The 9,764-nt window shown below is 38.2% G+C and overlaps 4 protein-coding genes across 6 annotated transcripts; 2 read left to right on the top strand and 2 right to left on the bottom strand.

Annotated features, from left to right (window-relative positions):
• The first annotated feature begins 234 nt into the window (after positions 1-234).
• Snup (snurportin-1) lies at positions 235-3,658 on the top strand. Of its 2 annotated transcripts, none has more exons than XM_071707329.1 (6): positions 235-380; positions 1,238-1,510; positions 1,991-2,228; positions 2,344-2,532; positions 2,674-3,063; positions 3,141-3,658. In XM_071707329.1, coding segments are annotated over exons 1-6 (1,152 nt in total). In that variant the 5' UTR covers positions 235-378; the 3' UTR covers positions 3,201-3,658. The 2 variants fall into 2 exon arrangements, with proteins under 2 accessions (XP_071563430.1, XP_071563431.1); XM_071707330.1 differs by having other exon boundaries at positions 277-526.
• Positions 3,258-5,275, bottom strand: LOC139773088 (uncharacterized). 2 transcript variants are annotated; one of them, XM_071707332.1, is made up of 5 exons: positions 4,845-5,262; positions 4,420-4,625; positions 3,913-4,301; positions 3,660-3,828; positions 3,258-3,545 (listed from the first exon to the last, which is right to left on the bottom strand). In XM_071707332.1, the coding sequence occupies exons 1-5, from the start codon at positions 4,978-4,980 to the stop codon at positions 3,450-3,452; spliced, it is 996 nt and encodes a 331-aa protein (XP_071563433.1). In that variant the 5' UTR covers positions 4,981-5,262; the 3' UTR covers positions 3,258-3,449. The 2 variants fall into 2 exon arrangements, with proteins under 2 accessions (XP_071563433.1, XP_071563432.1); XM_071707331.1 differs by having other exon boundaries at positions 3,258-3,828; positions 4,845-5,275.
• Positions 5,276-5,504: 229 nt separating this feature from the next.
• On the top strand, positions 5,505-7,123 carry LOC139773089 (sn-1-specific diacylglycerol lipase ABHD11). The gene is made up of 4 exons (XM_071707333.1): positions 5,505-5,845; positions 5,931-6,087; positions 6,262-6,627; positions 6,703-7,123. Exons 1-4 carry the CDS (start codon positions 5,730-5,732, stop codon positions 7,018-7,020), a joined length of 957 nt encoding a protein of 318 aa, XP_071563434.1. The 5' UTR covers positions 5,505-5,729; the 3' UTR covers positions 7,021-7,123.
• Positions 7,056-9,315, bottom strand: Unc-119 (unc-119 lipid binding chaperone). Its single transcript, XM_071707334.1, has 4 exons — positions 8,867-9,315; positions 8,645-8,758; positions 8,035-8,334; positions 7,056-7,935 (listed from the first exon to the last, which is right to left on the bottom strand). The coding sequence occupies exons 1-4, from the start codon at positions 9,003-9,005 to the stop codon at positions 7,805-7,807; spliced, it is 684 nt and encodes a 227-aa protein (XP_071563435.1). The 5' UTR covers positions 9,006-9,315; the 3' UTR covers positions 7,056-7,804.
• Between the last annotated feature and the right edge of the window lie 449 nt (positions 9,316-9,764).

Here is a 9,764-nt window from a genome sequence, read left to right as displayed (position 1 = left end):
TTCGGTTTAAGCCAATCAACTTGCAGCTCTTCAGGAAAAGTAGCAGTTTCATTGGCTTAAACCGAAACTTGGACACAGTTCTAGCATCGTGGACACCGGGCTTTAGAAAACGCTTGAAAAAAAAAAAAAAACGATTAGCAGTAGCCAATCAACATGCCGTTTTTCCGTAAGAACCACAAGTTTATTGCAATGGCTACCACCAGAGAGATCTCTCTGCTACCACATCGCTTCTTGCTGCGCGCGGCAAGCGTTTCCGCACCCTTGTGCAGATAGTGCAGATAGTGCAGATACCATTTATATACCCTGCGACAAATGACATCTCCAACGGATGAGCACGATGAGCATGTTTGAGCAGTACGCAGCAGTACGCAGAAACACATGTGAGTTTATAGAAATTGATAAAAGCTTTGATATTCTCTACTGTGCTGTGTGATGAGAAGGATATTGGCGGTGAGACACGTGTAGGAACGTGTTGGAAAATTTTAACAGCAGTTTCAACAATCGGAGACGTCTTATTTACATAAAAGTAAGTATAACTAGCGTATTGTAAAACTATTGCAACATTCTTGTCAATAGATTTATCATTTTTCGATATTTTACATATTTTCAGGTATTTCAAATATTTGCGATTTTATCAATAATACAAGGAAAGATAAAATTATTTATTCATCATTCAGTGACGTTCTGTACACTCGTCCTTCGATTTACAGAGAGTATTTATTCCACATGATTTTTTTTATGCGGTTGAGAATCGCGTAAATAAAGACTGCTAGCACAAAAAGAAAAGAACGTAAGAGAAAAGTCTGTGTCAAAAATTTATTTCACATTTATTTTGCTTTAATTTGCACAAAGTGCAAAAAAGTAAATTTGTTATCACTTGTGGGGATAAGCTTAATATACTCTGCACAAGTAAACTAAAAAAAAAAGATCAGAATAATGCAATAAGTAAGAAACAAGTGAGAACTTTTGATTCACTAATATATAATTTTAATAAATATGATAGGAAGATATATTTTCTGACCGTGTAAAGTTCAGATCTCAAAAAGTGCTGCATAAATGGAGGAATTATTTACCATATAAAAAATTGCATATAAAAATTGCCGCATAAATCGAGGGATGAGTGTATTTATTCAATTTCTGTTAATTGACATACATTTAAGACCAACTTGTTTGAAAAGATAAGTACAAGTTTGTCGTTTACATCGACTGTTGAAACAAGAAACTATTGTTGTTTCAGGTATTTAGTGGACATAGTAGAAATGGACATAGTGGAATTACCAAACGACGATATGAGCAACAATATAAGCGATAAAGGTGATAACACGAGCGATAATATAAGCGATAACATAAGCGATAACAAAAGCGAGGATAAAAATGAGTGTGACGAAAGGGAAGCTGTCCGTAGGCAATTTTACAAAAACCGCATAAAAAAGGATAATATTAAGTTAGAAATTGATGACAGTACACCTCAAGAAGAAAGACGCAAACGATTATTAGAACATCAGAAGAAGTATGTATAACAGATTCATATATAACAATATTTTATTGTTAAATGTGTACCTTAAAAAGAAACTAATAGATAAATGCAATGTATAGAAAATCCATATAAAAGAATAACTTGCGATAAGATATATATGTTAAATATTCTCGGCTTAGCCCCGGTATGCTTAGCCCCGGTCTCCCCTATATATTGAAAAAAGAATCACTAATAAGTGTTAATAAAAAATGTAACTTGACGAAAATATTGAAAAATACTTCTTAATAAGATGATCAATGAAAATAAATGATTAATTTAATTTTTGTTTTAGCTATATTGAAGTCAAAACGTTCAAAATTTATGCCTTTAACCATACCCGTCATTGCTATAAATTATTTATATGTAATTACACTTAATTTTTCACTAGCTTCTTCTACTGGCTTTTCTTTTTCATCTTTTTTCTTGTTCTATTATTTTAAACAAATATAATATGCTATTTTATGATTCTTATAGACATAGAGATGAAGCAGTTAACGCTGCACGTGGTATAGTGCAAGAGTATTCTAAATCAAAAAACGAGTCTGTGGGAGCGGGAAACCATTCGTGGTATTACAGGGCTCTTCCAAAAGAGTCCACAATTAATCGAATGATGCTGTCAGAATGGATGCTAGATGTGCCGCAAGATTTAACTGAAAACTGGGTTATGATTCCATGTCCAACAGGAAATCGTGTTAGGCTGATCTCAGGCTGGGTATCGATTTGTCTCTTTTGATATTTATTTAATGTCATATTTGAAATTTATATTTAAATTAGTATTAAAGAAATCCATTAAATGTATAATAATTATCCTAATAATTTTGAATCAGGGTGAAACAAGAGCGTATTCTAGAAAAGGCAGGCTTCATGGTGTCTTTCCTTCAGCACTTCCAGGTGGATATCCTGATAGTGACCCACATCAATGTGCTGCTGTAGATTGTATATGGATAAAGAGTCGAAAACTCTTTTATATATTAGACGCGGTGTTTTGGAGTCTATTGCCATTCACGAATTGCGAGGTAATATACATATATATTGCTAACTTGTTAAATTAATCTACATTCGTAAAATAATTAAGATAAATTCCAATAATTATAACCAAAATAAAAAAAATATATTTTTTTTTTGTATGTATATACACATACAATATATTATTTTAGGCTGAGTTCAGGCTATTCTGGATCAAGAATAAGTTTCAAGAAACACCAGAATTCAAAGAACGTAACACTGATACAAATAAATATCCCATTTTAACTCTGCAAAATATCGATTTCAACTCAGACTTCAATTCAGCTTTGATGAATCTTGATGATGAACTACAGCCTTTGGATGGGTTTCTATTTTATCATCGCAGAGCACTATATACGTTTGGAGTTACCCCACTTGTGACGTGGTTAAAACCTTTTATGTTACCTGAAGTACTTGGAATATCTGTATCCTCACCACTTGACCAGAAACCAGACGATTACATAAATTTTGAACATTACATGCAAAAAGTAAAGGCCAAGAGTAATCAGGATACGACAAAGGACAACGTTGTTACCGATGCAGTAAGTTTCTGTATAACGAATATCGACTTTGTGTATATGTTGGTTTTCTAAATATGCTCTTTTTTTTAATTTTACAGATGGAAATAGGAGGTGTTGAAGGTGTAATGGAAATAGAAGGTGTTGAAGGTGTAAATTAAAGACTCGTTTGTTATAATGACGAATTCAAAGGAACAATTCATATAATAATGTAGAACTGAAGTATATACATGTATTTTTTTTATATTGACAAAGATACAGTATATGTACGCATGTGTGATTTTTTTGCAAAAATATAAATTTTTTTTATTTTTTTTAATACTGACACGCAATGTAAATGGTTATTGCAACGATCGTACTGTTACTGTACCTAAACCATGTTATTCGTATCACAAGACATTAAGAAAAGATTATATATCAATATGCACCGTATGAAATATATCAAGAGCTTTGTCATTGAAGTACAATAATATATTATTCATAATTTCCATGTTCATTACTTTCATCTAAAAATAAAAAAAAACGACGTTACGGACTGTACAAACATGTATAAACAATAAGATTTTAAGACAATTTCGATGTGAAATGAGAAAAAAAATAAAGATAAGATAAAAACTCACTCTATTCTCCGTTATTGTTATTCCAGGTAGATTAATCCTATGCAGCGTACATAATCCTAACTGCAAACCTCCTAGCATTAACATTTGCTTATGCAAGACTTCAAAAAACGTTTCTATGTGTTCGTGATCAAGAGATACGTTGACTCTGTCATCTTGATCTTTGGTAATGCTGCAAATTAATAAACAACGGTATAAAACATATGCTACAAATAACACTGGACACGTTTGTACAATTAAACGTTAACATTCGTACGTTGATAATATCTTTCTCAGATCTGAAGTGTGAAATTTAACTGTAATGGTATCTGTAACTGGTAATTCTGGCACTGTGTATTCCATTTGAACTTCACCGGAAAGTAACCGTTGATCCTCCTTAGGTGCCATAATTATAATCGGAATCAGCCAGCTTAAGTCGTCCTCGTTAGCTGGTAGCGCAATTACCAAGCAATCAAACATACGACCGATGATAGCGTGCACCGCATCCATACAGCTGCGAGTGCCACGACACAGCAAAAGGGGCAATCTTATGGAATTTTCTATGTTCGATTCGGTCTGTGTTATCCTCCAGGATAATAATATCCCTTTGTAGATCTGTTTCTTGACATCTTTCTCACGATCATTGGTTTCAGCTGTAACTTCAATCTAAAATATATTTTAAGCAAACCTTGAATTTTGTGTTGCGTTTCTAATGTACATGTTTGAATAAGATCTTAAATAAGAGATCAAAAATTAAAATTATGTATCTATTCTTTTATTGGACCTTGATTGCTGGATGGTCTTCATTTGGTCCAGAGACAATATTCTCCACAACAGAAAAATTGGCGCTGTAAGTTACGTTTTCATGTGACAAGGTGTTCGCAACCTCTTCTCTCAATTTCTTTGAATACCGTTTGAAGTGAATGTCATCTTGTTGGAAGCCAAACAAAGCGGACGCTGCATAAATGTTCCACGTTTGGCCTATCAAGTCTGTAAAGTTAATTTATTTGTAAAATCAAGAGAATACAGTATTCTCAAGCATAGAATTAACAAAGACGTTAAATATTTAAAAACTGGCTAATTGACTGACATACTAAAATCAGACTACACGACAACTCGTCAGAAGGACAAGCTTTTTGTGATATATTCCATCGTTTTACATCCGCTCTCTAGGTTTTTTCTTCTCCGATACGAAAAAGCACGTTGTACCTTCCAGTCCATCGAGTCCGTCCTCTTCCGGTTTAGTGCTCAAATCGAACCGTTGTCGTTGACGCATTCGCGGCGTACGCGGGGTATACATGACGTTGCTACTGCCCGGTCTGGTAGTACTTTCCGACTGATTCATCTTACGGAAGAGTGTGAAAGCTGAAAGATCGCCTATCGCCTGTCACAGACACAGACGCGGGCAGAAGTTCGCGCGCAAACCGTCAATGAGGATTTCAAAGTGATTTCCAAATGGTTGAAAACTTTCGTCGAATTCGAGATTCGAGCGCGTCGCGCCTGCGGCATGAATCGCCTTGATATATGATCGGTTGTCGTGTTATCTTTTCATGTAATTGCCCTCCTGTCCTCTACCTAGATGGTATTTTTTTACATTTAAAATCGTCTTAAAATATTTACATTTATTAATAATGTAATAAATTATTAAAAATAAAGGAACTACGAAAATTAATACAAAAAGATGAGAGAATTATTAAGAATTTAATAATTATTAAAATTATTAAATTTAATATTAATAAAATATTTTAACGTAATGAAATAATAGATCCGTATTTATGGACCCTGAGAGAACTCAATTAAAGCTTTGGGATGTGAAAGGTTTGTCCAAATTCTGATAAGGAGAGGACGAATCGGATGCACGAGTGACACGTAGGTATCGCGTACGTTGCAAACTGTGACGAAAGGCGAGAGAATAATGTTAATATGTTATAAACATTGAAGCGCGCGCGCGCGCGTGCTAAATCAGTTTTAGCTAACGAGAATTTATAAATAGCAAACCATGTGTGCTATCAGAGGCCTCTGTGATTAGTGTGATTGTTAGATGAAGAAAGGGGAACACGCGCGAGTCCGAACGATTGGCATCCAATTGATATAATGATGGGCCGAAATTTAGCGGTTCTTCTTCCGTGGAGAAAACCCACCGGCTTGCCTCGCTCGATTAAAAGCCTGCACTCCTCCTGCCGCCAATGTTTACGCAGCAACCTGCTGTTGTAGGTATTCGCGCTGCGAAACGCGATTAATTCGCGCGCCTGATTCCTAACCTGTTCCCGTTCTCTTTTTTTTTTTTTTTTCAAGAACCGTGCCAGTGAAACTCGCCTACACTTCGTACGAGTCGGTGAAGGAGCACGAGCAGGATGCGAAGGAACCTATTATAATAATGCACGGCCTCTTCGGCTCGAAAAACAATTGGAACTCGCTGTCGAAAGCGATCCACCAAAAGACCAAGCGTAAGGTAGCTCTCTCTGGAGTCTCCGGTAATCTATGAAGGAAACAACTAAATTTAAATTACAATGGATTTTTTTTCAAATGTCTTTTAACATAGAGCAACTACGCGTTTCGTTTCTTGGATCATTATTAGTATCTATAAAGGTAACTTTGTGTTGCGCTTAAGAAAGTGAATATATAGGTCATAGCGGTGGACGCCAGAAATCATGGTGATTCTCCACATTCGTCGAACATGTCGTACAAGGACATGGCGGGGGATGTGATCAAGCTCCTGAGCGACCTAGGCTTTGAGAGAGCTGTCCTGGTTGGCCACAGTATGGGTGGTTCGGCCGTTATGTACACCGCTTTGAATTTTCCCCAACACATCGAGAAATTGGCGGTCGTCGATATGTCTCCCGTGAGAGCTAGCCCGAATCTCATGCAGATGGAGAGGATCTTCGAGGCCATGCGTTTGGTGATGGTGGACGGAAGTCTCAGCTTGTCGAAGGCGCGCAAAACGGTGGACCAGCAACTAGCTAAGTCTATTAAATCTAGCTCAATGCGTCAGGTAACCATTCTCTTCTGTTTCTCTTCTTGTTTCATGCTCGATATAAGAGAATCACATTTTGTATTGTCTGTCCAGTTCATACTGACGAACCTGGTAGAAGCCGAGTCGGGAAAGTACAAGTGGCGAGTTAATTTACCGGTGCTGGAGCAGGCATTCTCGACTCAGATAGCTGTATTTCCTAATGTAGGCTCAAAGATCTACGACGGCCCTACGTTGTTCATAGGCGGCTCCAATAGCGATTACATTCAAGCGAAAGATCACGGCGCGATCAAGAAGCTATTTCCCACGGCGAAATTTCATTACGTCGATGGAGCGAGCCACTGGGTTCACGCGGATAAACCCAACGAATTCGTCGATCTTCTAACAACTTTTATCAATTGCTCGGTCTTGTGATACTCATGAATATGTAAAGAAAAAGTCACAAAATGTCCTTTGTAAATATATATACGTGTATTTTGGATAAACTCCACAATATTATAGAATAATGTGAAAAGTATTCAAACAATAGCAGTCGTGTAAGAGAGTGGAAAGAAACTGTAAGTTTAATTAATTGCGGTGGAAAAGCGCCGTTGAGCGTTGAAAGACGCAATTCCTAATTCAGTTTGCCCTCCATCGCACATATTATCCCACATGTTGTGTGGGGATTGTGTAGGCTGTTACTTAAAATGTTAGAAAAGCTCGTGGAACCAGATGTAATTCCACTCAGAGGCCACGTGTGTCAATGTGCTACATGTGCTTTGAATAACGATACTCGCCGCTAGCGAATACATCGCGTAAGAACAGGCGCCATTAAAACATTCTATAAAACTAAATATCACTTTGATTTGATAATAATTATAAATGATATAATTCGATATAATTTATAAATAGCCGTTCTGTTTTATACTAAAGAAAAATAGGAACTGTTCAATTTGTCGAGAAATCAAGTGTAGCTTTAGATTAAAGCGTTTCCATTACAACAATATTAGCGTGTTCGTGGATCGGTGCCGATCCGCGCATAAATTTTTAAGCTCGTTTTTGTGCCGAAAGACAAAATGTCAAACGCTAGCCGAATGTGCAGACCGATCATCTCGTTGCCGCAGTAACATGTAACTGTGATATACTTTTATAATTCTATATATCACTTGCAATATATATATATATATATATATATATATACTAATCAACAAACCGCACATTATAATACGTCGTGCGTTGTATGCCCACCGTTGTATGCGTAGTCGGCCTTATTGTGCATCACAAGCTGATTGTCGACGAAATAAAATGAATCTGATCGCGTCTCGAATGGATTCGCGATCATTTCGGAAACTGGAAACACACACACGTTGTTCAGAATTACGATTCTTCGCCGTTACAGACAATTTCAGACATTGACGAATATGTTTGAAATTTCTTCTGGTGACTTACCAAGATCCGCAGGCAATGTTGGAAACTCATAAATGTGTTCGCATGTGTTCTTGCTGTTTGGTATGCAAAATCCAAATTGAAAATCGAAGGTTTTCAGCAATCTGTCTCGGAAAAAGTGCCGTTCTATCATCCGAAAGTTATTGATTGGTTTAGGCCCTACTAGAAATTCGATTGTTGCTCCGACCGTCTTTAACTTGAGAAATTGCGGCGTGAATTGATACCGCACAAAGCGTCCCGTGTTTGCATCCTCAGATCCGAGTTCTTCGCAATCCGGTTCCGGCTCTTGATGAACATCGCATTCTGGAAGGTGTAAAGAAAAATTAAAAACGATTATTTTAGATGTGCAATTGACATTTGAAGCTCGATTTAAATTTAAAACTTGAACTGATACTTTGTTTTCCGGATTAAGTATTTATTAAACTTCATATATTGCACAATTTTACATTGCAAACATTTAAATAATTAATTGTAATATTGTAATCGTTCATTCAACAACAAATATTACATTGAACAATGACATTATAAATTTAAACGAGACTTCAGATTCTTCATTATCAGAGTCCTTTAAGTGCTAAATTACAGGTATGATGTCCGAAAGCGTGTTACGCACCACTAGCAGGAGGCTTTGTTATCTCAAACAGTACGGCGCCAGTTTCCAGATCCCTAATCTGGAATCTTGTAAAGTCTATGTCGTAGACATTGGCCTCGGGAGAGCAGAGATATTCTGAAAAAAACATTGTTATGCATAAAGATGATCTGACAGGCAGCGAGTATTAGGAGAGAAAAACCAGTTAGCTAGGCAGCGGTATTTAAATTCCAAGTGGGAACATACTGTCCGTGATGGTGGGCAATCGGAGCACCATCTCCGGCGTCACCGGACCACCCTCGACACCGCCGTCGGTGCCGTTCTCCGCGCTGTACGGCGCGATCGTTCGCGCCTCGCTCGACTTGTTCTCGCTGTCCACGCTCATAATTTATTCACGGAACCGAACGTGTGACGGGGCGGACGGCGTTCGGCATTCGGTCGAACCAGGGTCGAACACAGGAGGGATTTGGCCGGAATGTGGTTCACCTTCACGACGACAGCGTTGATCGGCGTCGATCTCGCGACAGACTCTATCGCACGTTCACCGCCTCGCCGTCGGCTCGTTCGTCGCGTCGCCACGGCCGCTTGTCATCCTAGAGTCCTCGGTGATCATTACGTTCTTTGCGCGACTGTTTGCGACTTTGCGTTTCCCGGAGTCCCAGATTCCCAGGTGTAAACAGCCTATGATGAGAAGATTCGTAGAGGCGCTTTTCGGTGCCGAGAAACGACGCTTCGCTTCGCGCACGCCACGTCATTAGACCGGAGTAAATTAAAGAACGTAAGCAAATCGACCAATGACAGCTGAGAATTATGCTAAGACTCCATAGACGCGGCAACGCCGTGCGGCAGAGTGCGTTGACCAATCAACAAATTTTGATTTTGCCGGAGGCGACTTGCGGCAGCCTTCTGATTGGTCAACGCACTCTGCCGCACGGCGTTTCCGCGTCTATGGAGTCTTATGCTGGGTCTACAATGCGAGTCGCAAAGTCGTGAGTCGCAAGAATTGACCAATCACAGTCGATTATTCTCTTCAAATTCGACTGTGATTGGTCAATTCTTGCGACTCACGACTTTGCGACTCGCATTGTAGACCCAGCATTAGCATTAGTACCAGTCTACAATTAAGAAATTGACCAATCACAGT

This window comes from Temnothorax nylanderi, unplaced genomic scaffold, assembly GCF_030848795.1.
Source record: "Temnothorax nylanderi isolate EJ_2023f unplaced genomic scaffold, tnyl_v1.0 TNYL_tig0057_pilon, whole genome shotgun sequence".
Classification (NCBI taxonomy): Eukaryota; Metazoa; Arthropoda; class Insecta; order Hymenoptera; family Formicidae; genus Temnothorax; species Temnothorax nylanderi.
The sequence above is the reverse complement of the archived record's forward strand: the minus strand, read 5'-3'. Positions and strand labels throughout refer to the sequence as shown.

Excerpts from the sequence above, each read along its gene's own strand:
- LOC139773088 (XM_071707331.1), bottom strand. The coding sequence starts at position 4,980 with ATGAATCAGTCGGAAAGTACTACCAGACCGGGCAGTAGCAACGTCATG. Across the intron at positions 4,302-4,419 it reads AAGACCATCCAGCAATCAAG|ATTGAAGTTACAGCTGAAAC; the intron begins GTCCAATAAAAG and ends AATATATTTTAG. Across the intron at positions 3,829-3,912 it reads CTGAGAAAGATATTATCAAC|CATTACCAAAGATCAAGATG; the intron begins GTACGAATGTTA and ends ATTAATTTGCAG.
- Snup (XM_071707329.1), top strand. Across the intron at positions 1,511-1,990 it reads TTATTAGAACATCAGAAGAA|ACATAGAGATGAAGCAGTTA; the intron begins GTATGTATAACA and ends TGATTCTTATAG. Across the intron at positions 3,064-3,140 it reads ACAACGTTGTTACCGATGCA|ATGGAAATAGGAGGTGTTGA; the intron begins GTAAGTTTCTGT and ends TTAATTTTACAG.
- LOC139773089 (XM_071707333.1), top strand. The coding sequence starts at position 5,730 with ATGATGGGCCGAAATTTAGCGGTTCTTCTTCCGTGGAGAAAACCCACC. Across the intron at positions 5,846-5,930 it reads TTACGCAGCAACCTGCTGTT|AACCGTGCCAGTGAAACTCG; the intron begins GTAGGTATTCGC and ends TTTTTTTTCAAG. Across the intron at positions 6,088-6,261 it reads ACCAAAAGACCAAGCGTAAG|GTCATAGCGGTGGACGCCAG; the intron begins GTAGCTCTCTCT and ends GTGAATATATAG.
- Unc-119 (XM_071707334.1), bottom strand. The coding sequence starts at position 9,005 with ATGAGCGTGGACAGCGAGAACAAGTCGAGCGAGGCGCGAACGATCGCG. Across the intron at positions 8,759-8,866 it reads ATTGCCCACCATCACGGACA|AATATCTCTGCTCTCCCGAG; the intron begins GTATGTTCCCAC and ends TGTTTTTTTCAG. Across the intron at positions 7,936-8,034 it reads AACATTGCCTGCGGATCTTG|TTTCCGAAATGATCGCGAAT; the intron begins GTAAGTCACCAG and ends GTGTGTTTCCAG.